Source organism: Schistocerca piceifrons, chromosome X (genome assembly GCF_021461385.2).
Source record: "Schistocerca piceifrons isolate TAMUIC-IGC-003096 chromosome X, iqSchPice1.1, whole genome shotgun sequence".
In the NCBI taxonomy this organism is placed as follows: Eukaryota; Metazoa; Arthropoda; class Insecta; order Orthoptera; family Acrididae; genus Schistocerca; species Schistocerca piceifrons.
In genome coordinates, this window is record NC_060149.1 from 536,535,576 (window position 1) to 536,548,045 (window position 12,470).

General features: G+C 39.4%; 1 protein-coding gene across 1 annotated transcript in view; it reads right to left on the reverse strand.

Annotated features, from left to right (window-relative positions):
- The window catches only part of LOC124722506 (calcium-dependent secretion activator-like), a 798,081-nt gene that overhangs the window by 249,129 nt on the left and 536,482 nt on the right, over positions 1 to 12,470 (reverse strand). Inside the window, exon 16 of the mRNA XM_047247660.1 lies at positions 10,685 to 10,696. Within this exon, the coding sequence (XP_047103616.1) occupies positions 10,685 to 10,696 (12 nt within the window). The remainder of the gene's footprint in view (positions 1 to 10,684; positions 10,697 to 12,470) is intronic.

Here is a 12,470-nt window from a genome sequence, read left to right on the forward strand (position 1 = left end):
ACTGATTAAGTCAATGGGGTAAGCTGAAAATTTGTGCCACACTGGGATTCAAACCTGGGTCTCTTGTTTGTTAGGCAGATGTATTGACTGTGCCATCCAGAGAAAGTTGTCATCATAAAATGGTTCAAATGGCTGTGAGCACTATGGGACTTAACATCCGAGGTCATCAGTCCCCTAGAACATAGAACTACTTAAACCTAACTAACCTAAGGACATCACACACATCCATGCTCAAGGCAGGATTCAAACCTGCGACAGTATCAGTCACGCAGCTCCAGACTGTAGCGCCTAGAACAGCTCGACCACTCCGGCTGGCGTTGTCATCATAGCTGCACTGACTGCACTATCATGCCTACCAACAGACTCAGATTCTCAGCTTATTAACACACTACTGATGAAGTGTACTTTTTACATTACCCTCATACCTCAGCATTTTGCTGGTTCCCATAAGAGTACGAGTGTGGTGTGAATCTACAATAAAGTGATCAATTTGTCTTCCTCAATGTCAGATGAGAATTTTCAACTGTCTTCATTGATTTAATCATTGAGCACTGGCAAATAGTCATTACTTCATTTGTGTCAAGACAGATGGCTCTGATACCTTCCTTGGACACCAAAGTGAACATCTGAGAGCACTATTATGGCAAGCATCGAATGGTGAGATACAGCTTGGGAGATTTGGTATGATTTTTACTCCTGTGCAGAAAAAGTTACTATCGGAAAAGTTTCTAAAATTCAACTTTGGGCCATATCATACCCCATATTGCATGCCTGACATCACATATTAAGCTGAGGTTTATCATCTTTCACCAAAAATACAAAAGCACAGAGAAGTCATCCACATCCTCTGTATGAATCGCCACTACAGTCTTCAAGTGCAGATCGATTACAGGTGCTTATCGTTCAAGGAAACCAAAGGATCACTTGATGATTGTGAACCTTTGATGGGATGGCTAGCTTTGATGGTCATCACAGTGAAGAGCATGTGATAACATGACCTGAATGATAGGATCCCCCAGTGCTTCCATACAGATGACCTTTGACAAGATCTAGATGAAGGATATTGCATTCTGTTCCAGTGAGAAATTCTGAAACAGTGAATAGCTGTTTCTTCAGGAGAGGGAGCTATGCCACAAGCAATACAGTTAGTGTCACTGGCTGGACTGCTGTAGGCCACTACTTCACACCGATCACCGACAAATACAGGGCTGTTGAAAAAGAAACAACTGATTTCAAACATTCGTTGCTTCCAAACTAAAAAAAAATAGATACACAATTCCAACATCCCTGGAAAGAGGAAAGTTCAAATTTATATGCATTCAGTGTGAGCACTGTGTGTTACATGACAAATATCAAAACAGTGACTCATTTCCTGCCACATGTGAAGCAGCTGGTTTTGCTAAGCACTTCCGACTTTATGCAAATGTCACCATTCCATGACATTGGATTGGAAGAGGATGAGCAGAAGATGAACTTCATTGCCCCGACCTCCCAGGACTCCAGACCTCACACATTATGACTTTTATCTGTGCAATTATGAAAAAGATACGTTTTAGTCCCCCTATACTTGACACTCTTGAAAGTCTGCAACATCACGTTGTAACCAAATCTTATTTATGTAACTCTGACGCAGTCTGTCCAGTCACGACTAGTAAATGACGCAGACCTAGTAATAAGGTAATTATAAAGAATTCAATGTTGGGAGGCCAGCTGCTTTGTGTGTGGCAAGAAATGAGCCAAAGTTTTGAAATTTGTCATGTAACACGGTGCTTACATGGAATGCTCAAAAATTTGAACATTTCTCTTCCGATGAATGTTGAAATTGTGCACCTATGATTTGTAGTTTCGAAGAAATAAATGTTTGACATCTGTTCCTCCTTTTTGAACACCATAGCTCTGGAGGCTATTTGTTATTTATCATTTATCATTTCTGAAAGGTTCTAGAAAATTTTTATGTCGCTAATGTTTCCATATTCTGCAATACTCAATTTTTTTATAATTAGCAGAGCTCACCACTCATGAGTCGGTTATGTTCAGTCTGTATAATGAGGTACGTAACGAACGTGCTTTCAGTGCTAAATGTTGTACTTCATCGATGACAATGCTTTCGCATTTGAAGTGAATTGTAGTTGCTACATGACATTATTATACCAAGTCTTAATTACAGGTTTTGGACAAATAATTGCAAACACCATGAGAAATACATGCTTGAACATAAATTCAGATGCTATCAAAGTGTGTGTGTTGCATTGCTGTATTTTAAAACCAATTCCATCTGTGTAATATCCTCAATAGGTTACAAGTGTCAGTAGTGGCCAGAACAGTGTTATGTGTAGCTCTGATTGCATTTTGTTGGAGCTAAGTGAATTTGAACATTGGCAAACTGTTGGTGCTTGTATGGTGGGTGCTTCCGTAACCAAGGTACCCCAAGTATTTGGTGTTACAAGAGGCTCCATATCGAATATTTGTACCAGATGCAGGGAAACCAGAAAAATACCATTTGCTAAGTCTCAACATAGACAAAAGTGTGTGTTGACTGATTAAGACACCCAGTGGAGATGAATGTGATGAAAACATGAAGACCACAAATGAAACTCACTGCAGAAGTGAACGTTACAATTGGGAACCCTGTCAACACCAACAAACATGAAGGGTAGTCCATGGGCAGGGAATTTCAATGCCAGCTGGAATTCTAAAACCACATATCAGTGATGCAAATTCCCACAAAAGGAGAACACGGTGTCAAAGCCATAAAGCCTGTACAATGCAGCATTGGAAGAAAATCATTTGATCTGAGGAGTCCTGTTACACACTCTTTCTAACTTGTGGGCAGGTTTACCTCCCATGGTGAAAAATGGTGAGGATTCAGCGATGATTTGAGCAGTCATGTCATCGTATTCCATGCATCCCATTGGTGTCCCGTAAGGTTGAATTACCACCAAGGATTATGTGACCATCTTGGAAGATAAAGCTGGTCCTGTGGTACGATGTTTCTTCGCCAGTGGTGATGCTGTGTTCCAAGACCACGGAACCCACAGTCACATAGCTTGCATCCTCCAGGACTGGTCTTATGACCATGAATTGTCACATCTCCCCTGGCTACCATAGACATTACATTTCAATATTATTGAGCCTTTGTGGTCTACTATGGAAAGCAGGGTGCGTGATCGCTATCCATCGCTATCATAGTTTCCTGAACTTGCCACTGTTTCCAGAAAGGATGATAAAAGATCCCTTGAAAACCACACAGGATCTGTATTCATCCCTTCTGAGATGACTGGAAGCTGTTTCGAATGTCTCCAGTTTTCTTATAGTGTATTAATCATGGTAATGTGTTGTCTTTTTGGTATTACCATATTTGGTCCACCCCCTGTGGACTGACACGTCAAAACTACAATAAAGCCCATATTTGAATGCAAGGTCATCAAGGAAGCACAATACTTATAACTGAAAGCTTGTCTATTACTGACACTTCCATGCAGTCAGAACTGAACTGACACTGTGGATGGGGAATTTAGCTATTTATACTAACATATGGTATTCCACAATGCTGATATTTACATTATCATTTACTACATAATACGCAAACATTACAAACATGATATTTCAAGAAAAGATAAATACAAAATAACAAAATAATTGCTGGTGGTCAGGTGTGAATCAGCTGGTGAGACAACCCTCTTCACCACACTGCATGGACGAGAGTTACTAGCATTGCTCCTCTCATGGAGATACAGTGACCCACTCTGTCAGACATCCTCATTGGAGCGACTACAGTGCCATGGATCTAAATCTTGTCAGTGGTCCTATGCATGGCAGTGATGGCAGATTTTTGAATTCTGATTGTGCTGTTACAGCCTCTTCACTGTGATGAGCATGAAAGTTAGTAACTCCTGTCAAAGCTTTACAATCATTGAGTGGGTCTTCAGTTGCCTTGAAGCACCCATTGTTGATCTGTACCTCATGGTGGTAGTGAGGTTTCATATGGAGGACATGAAAGATGTTTCTGAGTTATTGTTTTTTTGATGTAGGATCATTACCTCTACTTGATATGTGACATGTTACAAGCAACAAAGGATATGATATGGTCCAAAGTAGCACTTAGTAACTCTTCCAACACTCCCACTTTCCACAGAGGCCTAAGCCTGGGAGTCCAGGGTCCATATGCAAGCGAGCTGTCCTTCTTCTTTGGTGCTGATGATAACTTGTTTAACATAGTCATTCTGAGTACTGTCCAGATGAAAGGGAAACAGTATCCATTGTCATTTTAGCCTTGTGACTGTGCAGCAGAAAGAACAGTGTGAAGTCTGTAGTGTCTTGCTTTGCTGTGTGGCAGCTGTACCACAGAAATATGCAAATGGCAGAACAGCAGTTCACAGCTAGCTCAGAGAGAGCTGTACCATTAAACAAAGTGTTGGTAGTGGTGTGATGTGCATAGGCATAAGGAAGGCAAATGCAGCGTGAGCTGAGCCATTGTAGTGGCAGACTGTGAATTCCTTAGTCTGAGTCATCAAGCCAAGGCCACATGGGCCGAAGTTAACGTAAACTTACCGGCACACACTTGGCATTAATTTGTCACTGTTCATGTCATTTTCTCATGTCAGTGAGAGACATGGTGCACTACAGGTCAAGAATAATGAATTCATTAGTAGATTTTGCAAACTGCAGACCACGTGGCTCGAGCTTGCTGTGAGCTCCACTTCAGTGTATATGTGACTTTTATTTAACGTCATTCACTTTGTTTTCTCACAATCGCGAAAGACGTAGCACACCTCAGTCTGAGCAGGAGATCGGTTGCCTTCGAGAGGGACACGAGGCCACTGTTTTCCTGCGAGTAAGCTCATAACACTGGCAGGTGTACACCCTCCAGAACAAGTGTTCAAGACCTGTGATGCAAGAAAGCTGTAGCTCTTAGCGGTAATGACGTTAACCACTACCACATTATGGTCAGTACATCAACATTAACAAAAGGAACTCGGCTGTCAGCTGACTGTGTAATAATTTGTGATGAATAAATGTATATATAGACAAACAGGCTCTTTCTCAATTCCCATTACCATAGCATCCTTCCTGAACATAGTGCATGGGTGCAGCAGTAAAGCCCACTCATCACACAACTGAGCTATAAACGATGACATACACGTATTCCCGCTTCAGCCGTACTGTATGCAAATGTCACTATAGGCAGTATTGGGGATGGTGGTATATAAAGGCCACCCAACAGTGAGGTCATCAGCGGATACTCAGTATTGGATCAAAATTTCTCTATTTGATACCATACATTAAACCTTATCTACCAACTTCTTATTGAAGCATCCTATGAGGACATTTATCTTTGGATGGTAGGCAGTTGTTACCCTGTGAGTGATGTCGCAATGTGAAGTTACCACTCACAGTCTTCTAGTCTAAACTAAAAACTTTTCCATTATAAAGAGCATATGCTTTAAACATGTTCTTCTACAAAAAATGTTCTATTTATGGAACTTCAGGAGTTGTCACATCTTTGGTGACAACAGAGCACATTATGAAGTCCATGTAGACTGTCATCCATTGGTCCCCATTTGCCGACTCCTGGTATCTTCCCAAGGTATCAGTTCCAGCAATTGCACGGCACAGTTGCAGGTGGGATTGGTAAAGTATCAGATAACATGGAGGTAATTGTGGTATGTGCTTCTGATGGTGGCTTTCCTTAAAGTGACTCATATAGTGTCTAATGGATCTGTAGAGATCTTTTCAGTGATGCCTGTATCTGATTATGTCTATATACTTCCTGAATCTCAAGTGCATCATATAAAGCATCATGGAAATATTTCAGAATAGCTGGCCATAGATGAGCTGGAAAGATGAGCCCATTTCCGCCCCATTGGATAATATTTCCTCTAACACAATGTTTCACTTATTAATTAGAATTCTCTTTTGGTCGATTCCTCCTTCTTCAATGCTTCTACGGTTTTCAGCAGTGTTGTATATTACCTGTGTTCAACAACAACGTCTTCATTCAGTGATGACAGTGATTTATTTCATGCTTTTGTGTCCTGCCAAAGTATTCCTTGAAAGGCAGTCAGTATCTTCATGTTTCCATACAATTTTGTATACCACTGTGACATCATATTCCTGAAGCCCCAGTGCACATCGTTCAGGAATAGTCGGCTTTGCCGAGCAGTAGGTCTCGTAAGTGACGTGCTTTAGTATTAATCGCCAGTATTACAAGCACATTATAAGAAAGTCCTCCCGTCACGAATGTGCCAAGGAGAAATAATATCTGCAGCTGGTCTTATTTTCTGTGACTAGGGACTGACTCTTCCACTATTCAATAAGTGCCTTGAGATTTTTATTTCTTGGGCACCAAAACAGGTCTATTTCAGATTCAGATGGAGGCCTACAGACTGAACAAACTGGAGTGCAGTTGTCAGGAAGCTTAGGTGTTCAAGTGTATTAAAAAAAGTGACAGTGTCATCTGGATAGTAAAGACACGCTGTTCATTTCAGGTTTCGAAGTAGATGGTCAGTCATACACTCGAAGGTATATGGAGCATTACACAGATCAAACAGCATAACTTTAAACTCAAAGAGACCATTGCGAGTTATGAAGGCAGTCTTTTCCCAGTGAAAATCATCACTCTCAGCTTGCCAGTAGTCAATTTGCATTTCCATAATTGAGAAGTACTTTGATACTCTGTAGCAGGCTAAAGTTCCAGCAATTCACAGCAATGAATAGACATATATTTTTGTGATTTTGTTCGGTCATCAGTAGTTGACACAGAAATATCATAAGGCATTCTTCTTCTTCATAAGGACTGGGAAGAGTACCAAGAACTTTCCAAAGGTTCAATGATGTTATCTTGCAACACAATCTCCATTTCCTCCTGAACTACGCATTGTTCAACGAGTGACGCTCTATGTGAGAACTGACTAATTGGTAGGCGATCCCCAATGTTTACAGGATGTTTTACCATTGGCCACTTGGTATGACCTTAGTTCACATCATATTTGAATGCATCATATGACTGCCCCAGAATGGCAACACTTGGTGACTTTGTTCCTCAGTCAGACCAGACTGAGTAACTCTCTCTACTGTGATGTCTGTAGTGTTAATGGACCACAATTCTTGGTCAATGGCACTCAGATGTCCATCCTAAACGGTTATGGCTATTCCTATCCACATAACTGCTCGTGCCAATTAGTGATCCAAATTCTCCTTGAACACCTTCAAGTTTGTCATGGTCACTGGCAGGTAGATTTACTTTGTCAGCCAGTGTAACTTTTTGCAAATGTCAGAAGCTTCAAAGTTGAAGCGCACGTCTCTTGACTGACAACTGGAATTTGCCTTGTTGATAATGGAGGGATAAGAACATTTTCAAAGGCAAACAACTGCCCAGAGCAATCTTTGTTATGTGTGCTTATTGGAATGATTTCATCAGCAAGGATCTCTGATACCCACAGTCTATGACTGCTTGTGATGCATGCAAGAAGTCACATTCAAGGATAACATTATGACTGCATTATGTTTAAAAGACACATTTGAAGGGCTACAATTTTTCATTGGTAGTTGTTTGAGAAATAGGTTCACCTGTTAGCTAGACATATTTCCCATTTGTGACTTTCAGCGTGATCACAGTCATATCATGGAACATAGTCTTCTGTAACTGATGATAACAAGCATTTGAGACTACAGAAAAGCAAACCCTTGAGTCGACTAGCAGGTGGACAGGTTGGGCTTTGATGACAACATCAATGAAATTTCCTGCTATCTTGGTGACTGTCATCCACGGAGGATTTGGAACTGTGGTAGGCTCTTATCTACACATGGTCATCTCACATAATTTTCCTGAAGTCAGTATCTAGGTGTGTGACTGGTATGTCTGTAGGATGATGGGAAATGGCTATGGCATGTAGGGGAGTGAATGATATAAGAAGAGATGGAATCAGAATGATTGGAATACAGCAGTGGGATAATCAGACAGGAGAAATAGTTGACTAGAGTAAGTTCAGACTCACTGGTGTATGATTGCTTGAAACTTAGTATTCACACTGGACAGATTTGGAAGTAACTTTTTAAATTTTCATCTAGGCTTTTTCTAGGGATGATGTCTGCCAAACAACTGTTCAGTCATCTGAATTAGCAAAAAGTGGCAAACAGCAAATTTGTTACCTTCTTACAATATATTCTGCACAGTAAAATCTATATTATCTAAACAAGTGGTTTATGATACAAGATATCTGCACACTCCTCACATACCTCTTTCCTGAGACATGTGCAGATGAAAAATAGAGTTTAAGTGTGTCCCAAAGTCACTTAATCTTTATAGACCAATGCTCATCTTCTTCCTACATTTAACCCCTGCTTATATCTCTCTCTTCAAGATTCCTACTTTCTCCTCTCCTATATACAAACATCTCAGTGTCATCTTCTTTGGCAGTCCTCCTTCCCTTCATCATCCATATAACATGCTGAGAGGGGAGTGTTATATCTGGAGGATAGTGCACCTAGGAACAAAACTTCTATTTCAGGGCTAGCTAGAGGCCTAAGTCTGAAATGTATCCCAAGGCACAACACTCTCTGTTAAAGTTTAATTTTTTTCTAAAAACATATTTATGTGATTCTCTTCTGCATTAATACAGTTGTTCTTTTGTTCCTGTGATTTCTTATGTTCTGATACACCCATCTTTCCGTATATTTTCTGCTCCCTCTCTAGTTCCATCTTGTCTTACTAAACATGTCCTGGCTTCCAACACTCCTTCATGTAGACCACAATTGACAAGTTTTACTGTCCCCTCTTATAGAGCACATCTGTATCATGTTGTGTCTATGTATTTAGTGGTTCAGTAGTTGTTTGACTTTGTGATCATTTTAAAACCTACATTTCTGTGGCAGATGTACCTATTATCTCAGAATGTTGCAAGTATTCTTATTGATGTGTCATCATGATGTAATGAATCTTTTCGCAACACACCTTGCACACTGATAAAAAATAAAACAGTCAGACACACAAGAGTTTATTAGAAAAATGGAGGGCATTCTGTATCCAAATCTACATTCATGCTAGAGGAAACCACTGTGAAGTGCATAATAATAACAGTGGGAACTTCCCATTTTACTACACGCTATAATTTTTTCCTGTGCCTTTTACATATTCAGCAGGGGAATAATGACTGTTTGTATGCCTCTGTGTGCACTAAAGTTAATATAGCCTTGCAATTATAGTTACGTAGGGTGATGTAGCAAATTGCTTGATTTCTTACTCAACACTCTTTATCAAAATGCTGCAAGTGCCATCTCACAGGATAACTGGAGTCTGTCTTCAAATGACCTCCCTTCAGCATATATATGTCACTTTTCCATGTGTGAAACAAGTGTGTAACTATTTGTAATACACATCTTTGTTTACATTCAATATTATCCTTAAGTACTCCTTAGTATGGCTGTAACAATCATAAACAATGTTCTACTATTAATCCCACATGTGTTTCATAAGCAGTCTCCTCTGCAGACTTACTATATTTTCTCAGTTTTCTACAAAATGAACTGTAGCCTACCTCTTACAACTGATCCCAGGTAATCAGCATACTTCAAATCCCCACAAATTGTTGTACCCAGATGTTTATGTCATTACTCCAACATGTACACCAGATGAGTACACTAATTAAAGTTCAGGAAAATTATTGTTTAATGTAGAATCCAGTTCACAGAGCAAACTGGCATTTTATTTATAAATACCTCATTACCACAAGTACAGGTCACATGCAGGATGCCATAAAAATCCTTGGTCTAGCCATACCCATAGCCTATAATTAAATTACCACTGGGGTGCATGAAAATAATTGAAATCATTCATTCTCAGTGCCCCATGCTTCTCAGTAGTCAGTAAATCACTTAGACAGGAAAAATAAGATTTTAGTGTGTGTGTTTTTTAATGACTCCAGTGTGTGTGTGTTTTTGTGTGTGTGCACATGGAAGAGCGAGAGAGAGAGAGAGAGAGAGAGAGAGAGAGAGAGAGAGAGAGAGAGAGAGAGAGAGAGAGAGAGAGAGGGGGAGGAGTGTGTGAGAGATATGAGAAATGAGGAGGGGAGACACAGTTTATAACATCATGGGAGAGGGAAGATGACTGGAGGGAACAGAGATTGAGGTAAGAATGGTGCAGGCATATCCAAGATTTTGCTTTTATCTCCCCAGTATCCAAATACTGACTCATTACCTCCTCTGTTGTCAAGAAGGAAAAATCTTTGTTTACACACTCCAGTGTCCAAATTCTATCAAACTCAGTGGAAGTTAATACAGTAAGTTACTGTAATTTTACTGACCTTTCAGTGGACTGGAAATATCACTCATATTCATCTCTCAAGAAAATGATAAATCATTGCATCTTTGTCAGTACTTTCATTGAATGTTATTTAGATGAATGGAATGAAAGTGTAAGTAATACGTTATTCTGTGAAGTCACACTTCAAATGTTCTCGAATGGTTGCAATGCAACAACCACTGTGAGGAAAGTGCATTTGTGAATTTAACAGAAACATAAAGATACTGTATAAAAAGAAATCAATATGTAAGCTACTACTAACACAAGAAGAACAGAAAGATGGCATGCTAGGACTTGATGCATTTTTGGTAATTTGTCTATCAAAACCATATTGACAAAGAGTGGAACAGAAATTAATATTAGCACATTCCATTCAACACTCACCGATCTGTAAGCCTTTTCATCACACAGCCAACATGTTGACAGGAAAGAAGAGAGATAAGACCACCAATTAGTAACAACAAAAGGAACAACAAGGCATTGGTTGGTGAACTACAGTATATTTCCACACAGTAACTAAACGTGACACATTAAACATTGATTTAATGGGTTCTGCATTCGCTTGTTGCCTATAAACTGTGGAATTTTTTACAAATGTACAATAAGTATGGGAAGTTGTGCATGAAGTGTATACGGAACATTGTTCAATAGAAATATCTATTTCCATTGTGAAGCAGGATGCCAAATTTCTGTTCACTCATACTGACCTTCTGTACAACATAAGTGAATATGACACCCGTTCTTGTAGTTGTAAACAACATATAATAGACTGTAAGCAGGCATCCCTAAATATGTGACAGTTGCTTGTATACTGATACAGAAAGAAATGGTGAAATCATACTCCATTTTTTTCACAAACAACCAGTATATATTATGTGCTGTATTCTCCACAGTTTATAAACCTTTTAGTGCAGGTACAACAATTCAGGTCAACATCAAACATGCTAATAAAAGAAAAATGGGAATATTGGGATAATACTGAACTCATTACAGAAATGTGTAACAGAGACTGTAAGGTAAAAATACAGAAAACATTAGAAATTATTGTCACAGAGAAAATTTCTGTAAGGTAAGTAGTTGAATAGATGGACATACAAAAGTAAAACTTCTTTAAAAGTAACAGGATAGCAAAACTTGATTCATAGCAAATGTTTGAAAGCCCACAGATACAACATGCAGAATTAGAGACAGTTACAAAGAGGCACCAAGTATACATATTTATCATTCACAGTGCATTTGCCACAGGTATGCTACAATGCAGAGGTAACATACACACACAGATATAATGAAACCAGAAACAAGTTTTGTTCATCTAATTGTCACTGTCAAATAAGTACAAACTAAAGCCACAGAGTCAATTAAACTTGCTATTACATTGGCTACAAACACAAAAATAATTTATAGAAAGGGGGAGAAATATCAGATTGAATGTAACATCACTGAAGAGCAGCATAGTAGATGAAAAAGAAAGAAATTTAAAAAATACTAACAATTATTGGAGGCATTTATTTACTTTTAAAGTTACTGATTAATTGACATAGGTGGAAAATCCAGTAAGTAACTGATCATAGGAGCTATTTGCCAGTATAAGGGAAATAGGAAAGAATTACAAAACACACACACACACACACACACACACACACACACACACACACACACATTGTGACTCATTGTACCTGGGCCACAGATACAAAGTAACAGTCTTTGCTGGTGTTGGTAGGGAGGCAGAATGGGTGGCAGGGATATGGTACAATGGAGGGAGGGAGGAAGAGTAACATAGAAGTTAGGAAAGTGTGTGTAAATCTGGAAATTCAGGCATCTGTGGATAAAGTTAATGGCATCCTTTTAGGAGCACATTTGGAGGCCAATGAAAGAAATGCTAAGATAACAGCATATGGGAAAAATTGGACACAAAGGAGCAGGAATGAGAAAAAGAAATAAGAAAAAGAAACAAAGAAATTTCTGAAATGTGTTAGAGTAGTCAAGTGTAAGTGTGAATAGGAAAATAGCATGAGGGCAAAGGTGATAGTGGGTGGCTGTTGGAATGAAAAATGTATTGAACAGACTGTTCCCTCCAGAAAAAAAAGGTGGGGAAAGAGTAATCTGGTTTGGGGAGGGCGGGGGGGGGGGGGGGGGGGAGGGAGGAGGAAGAATCATGACGGTACAGGTT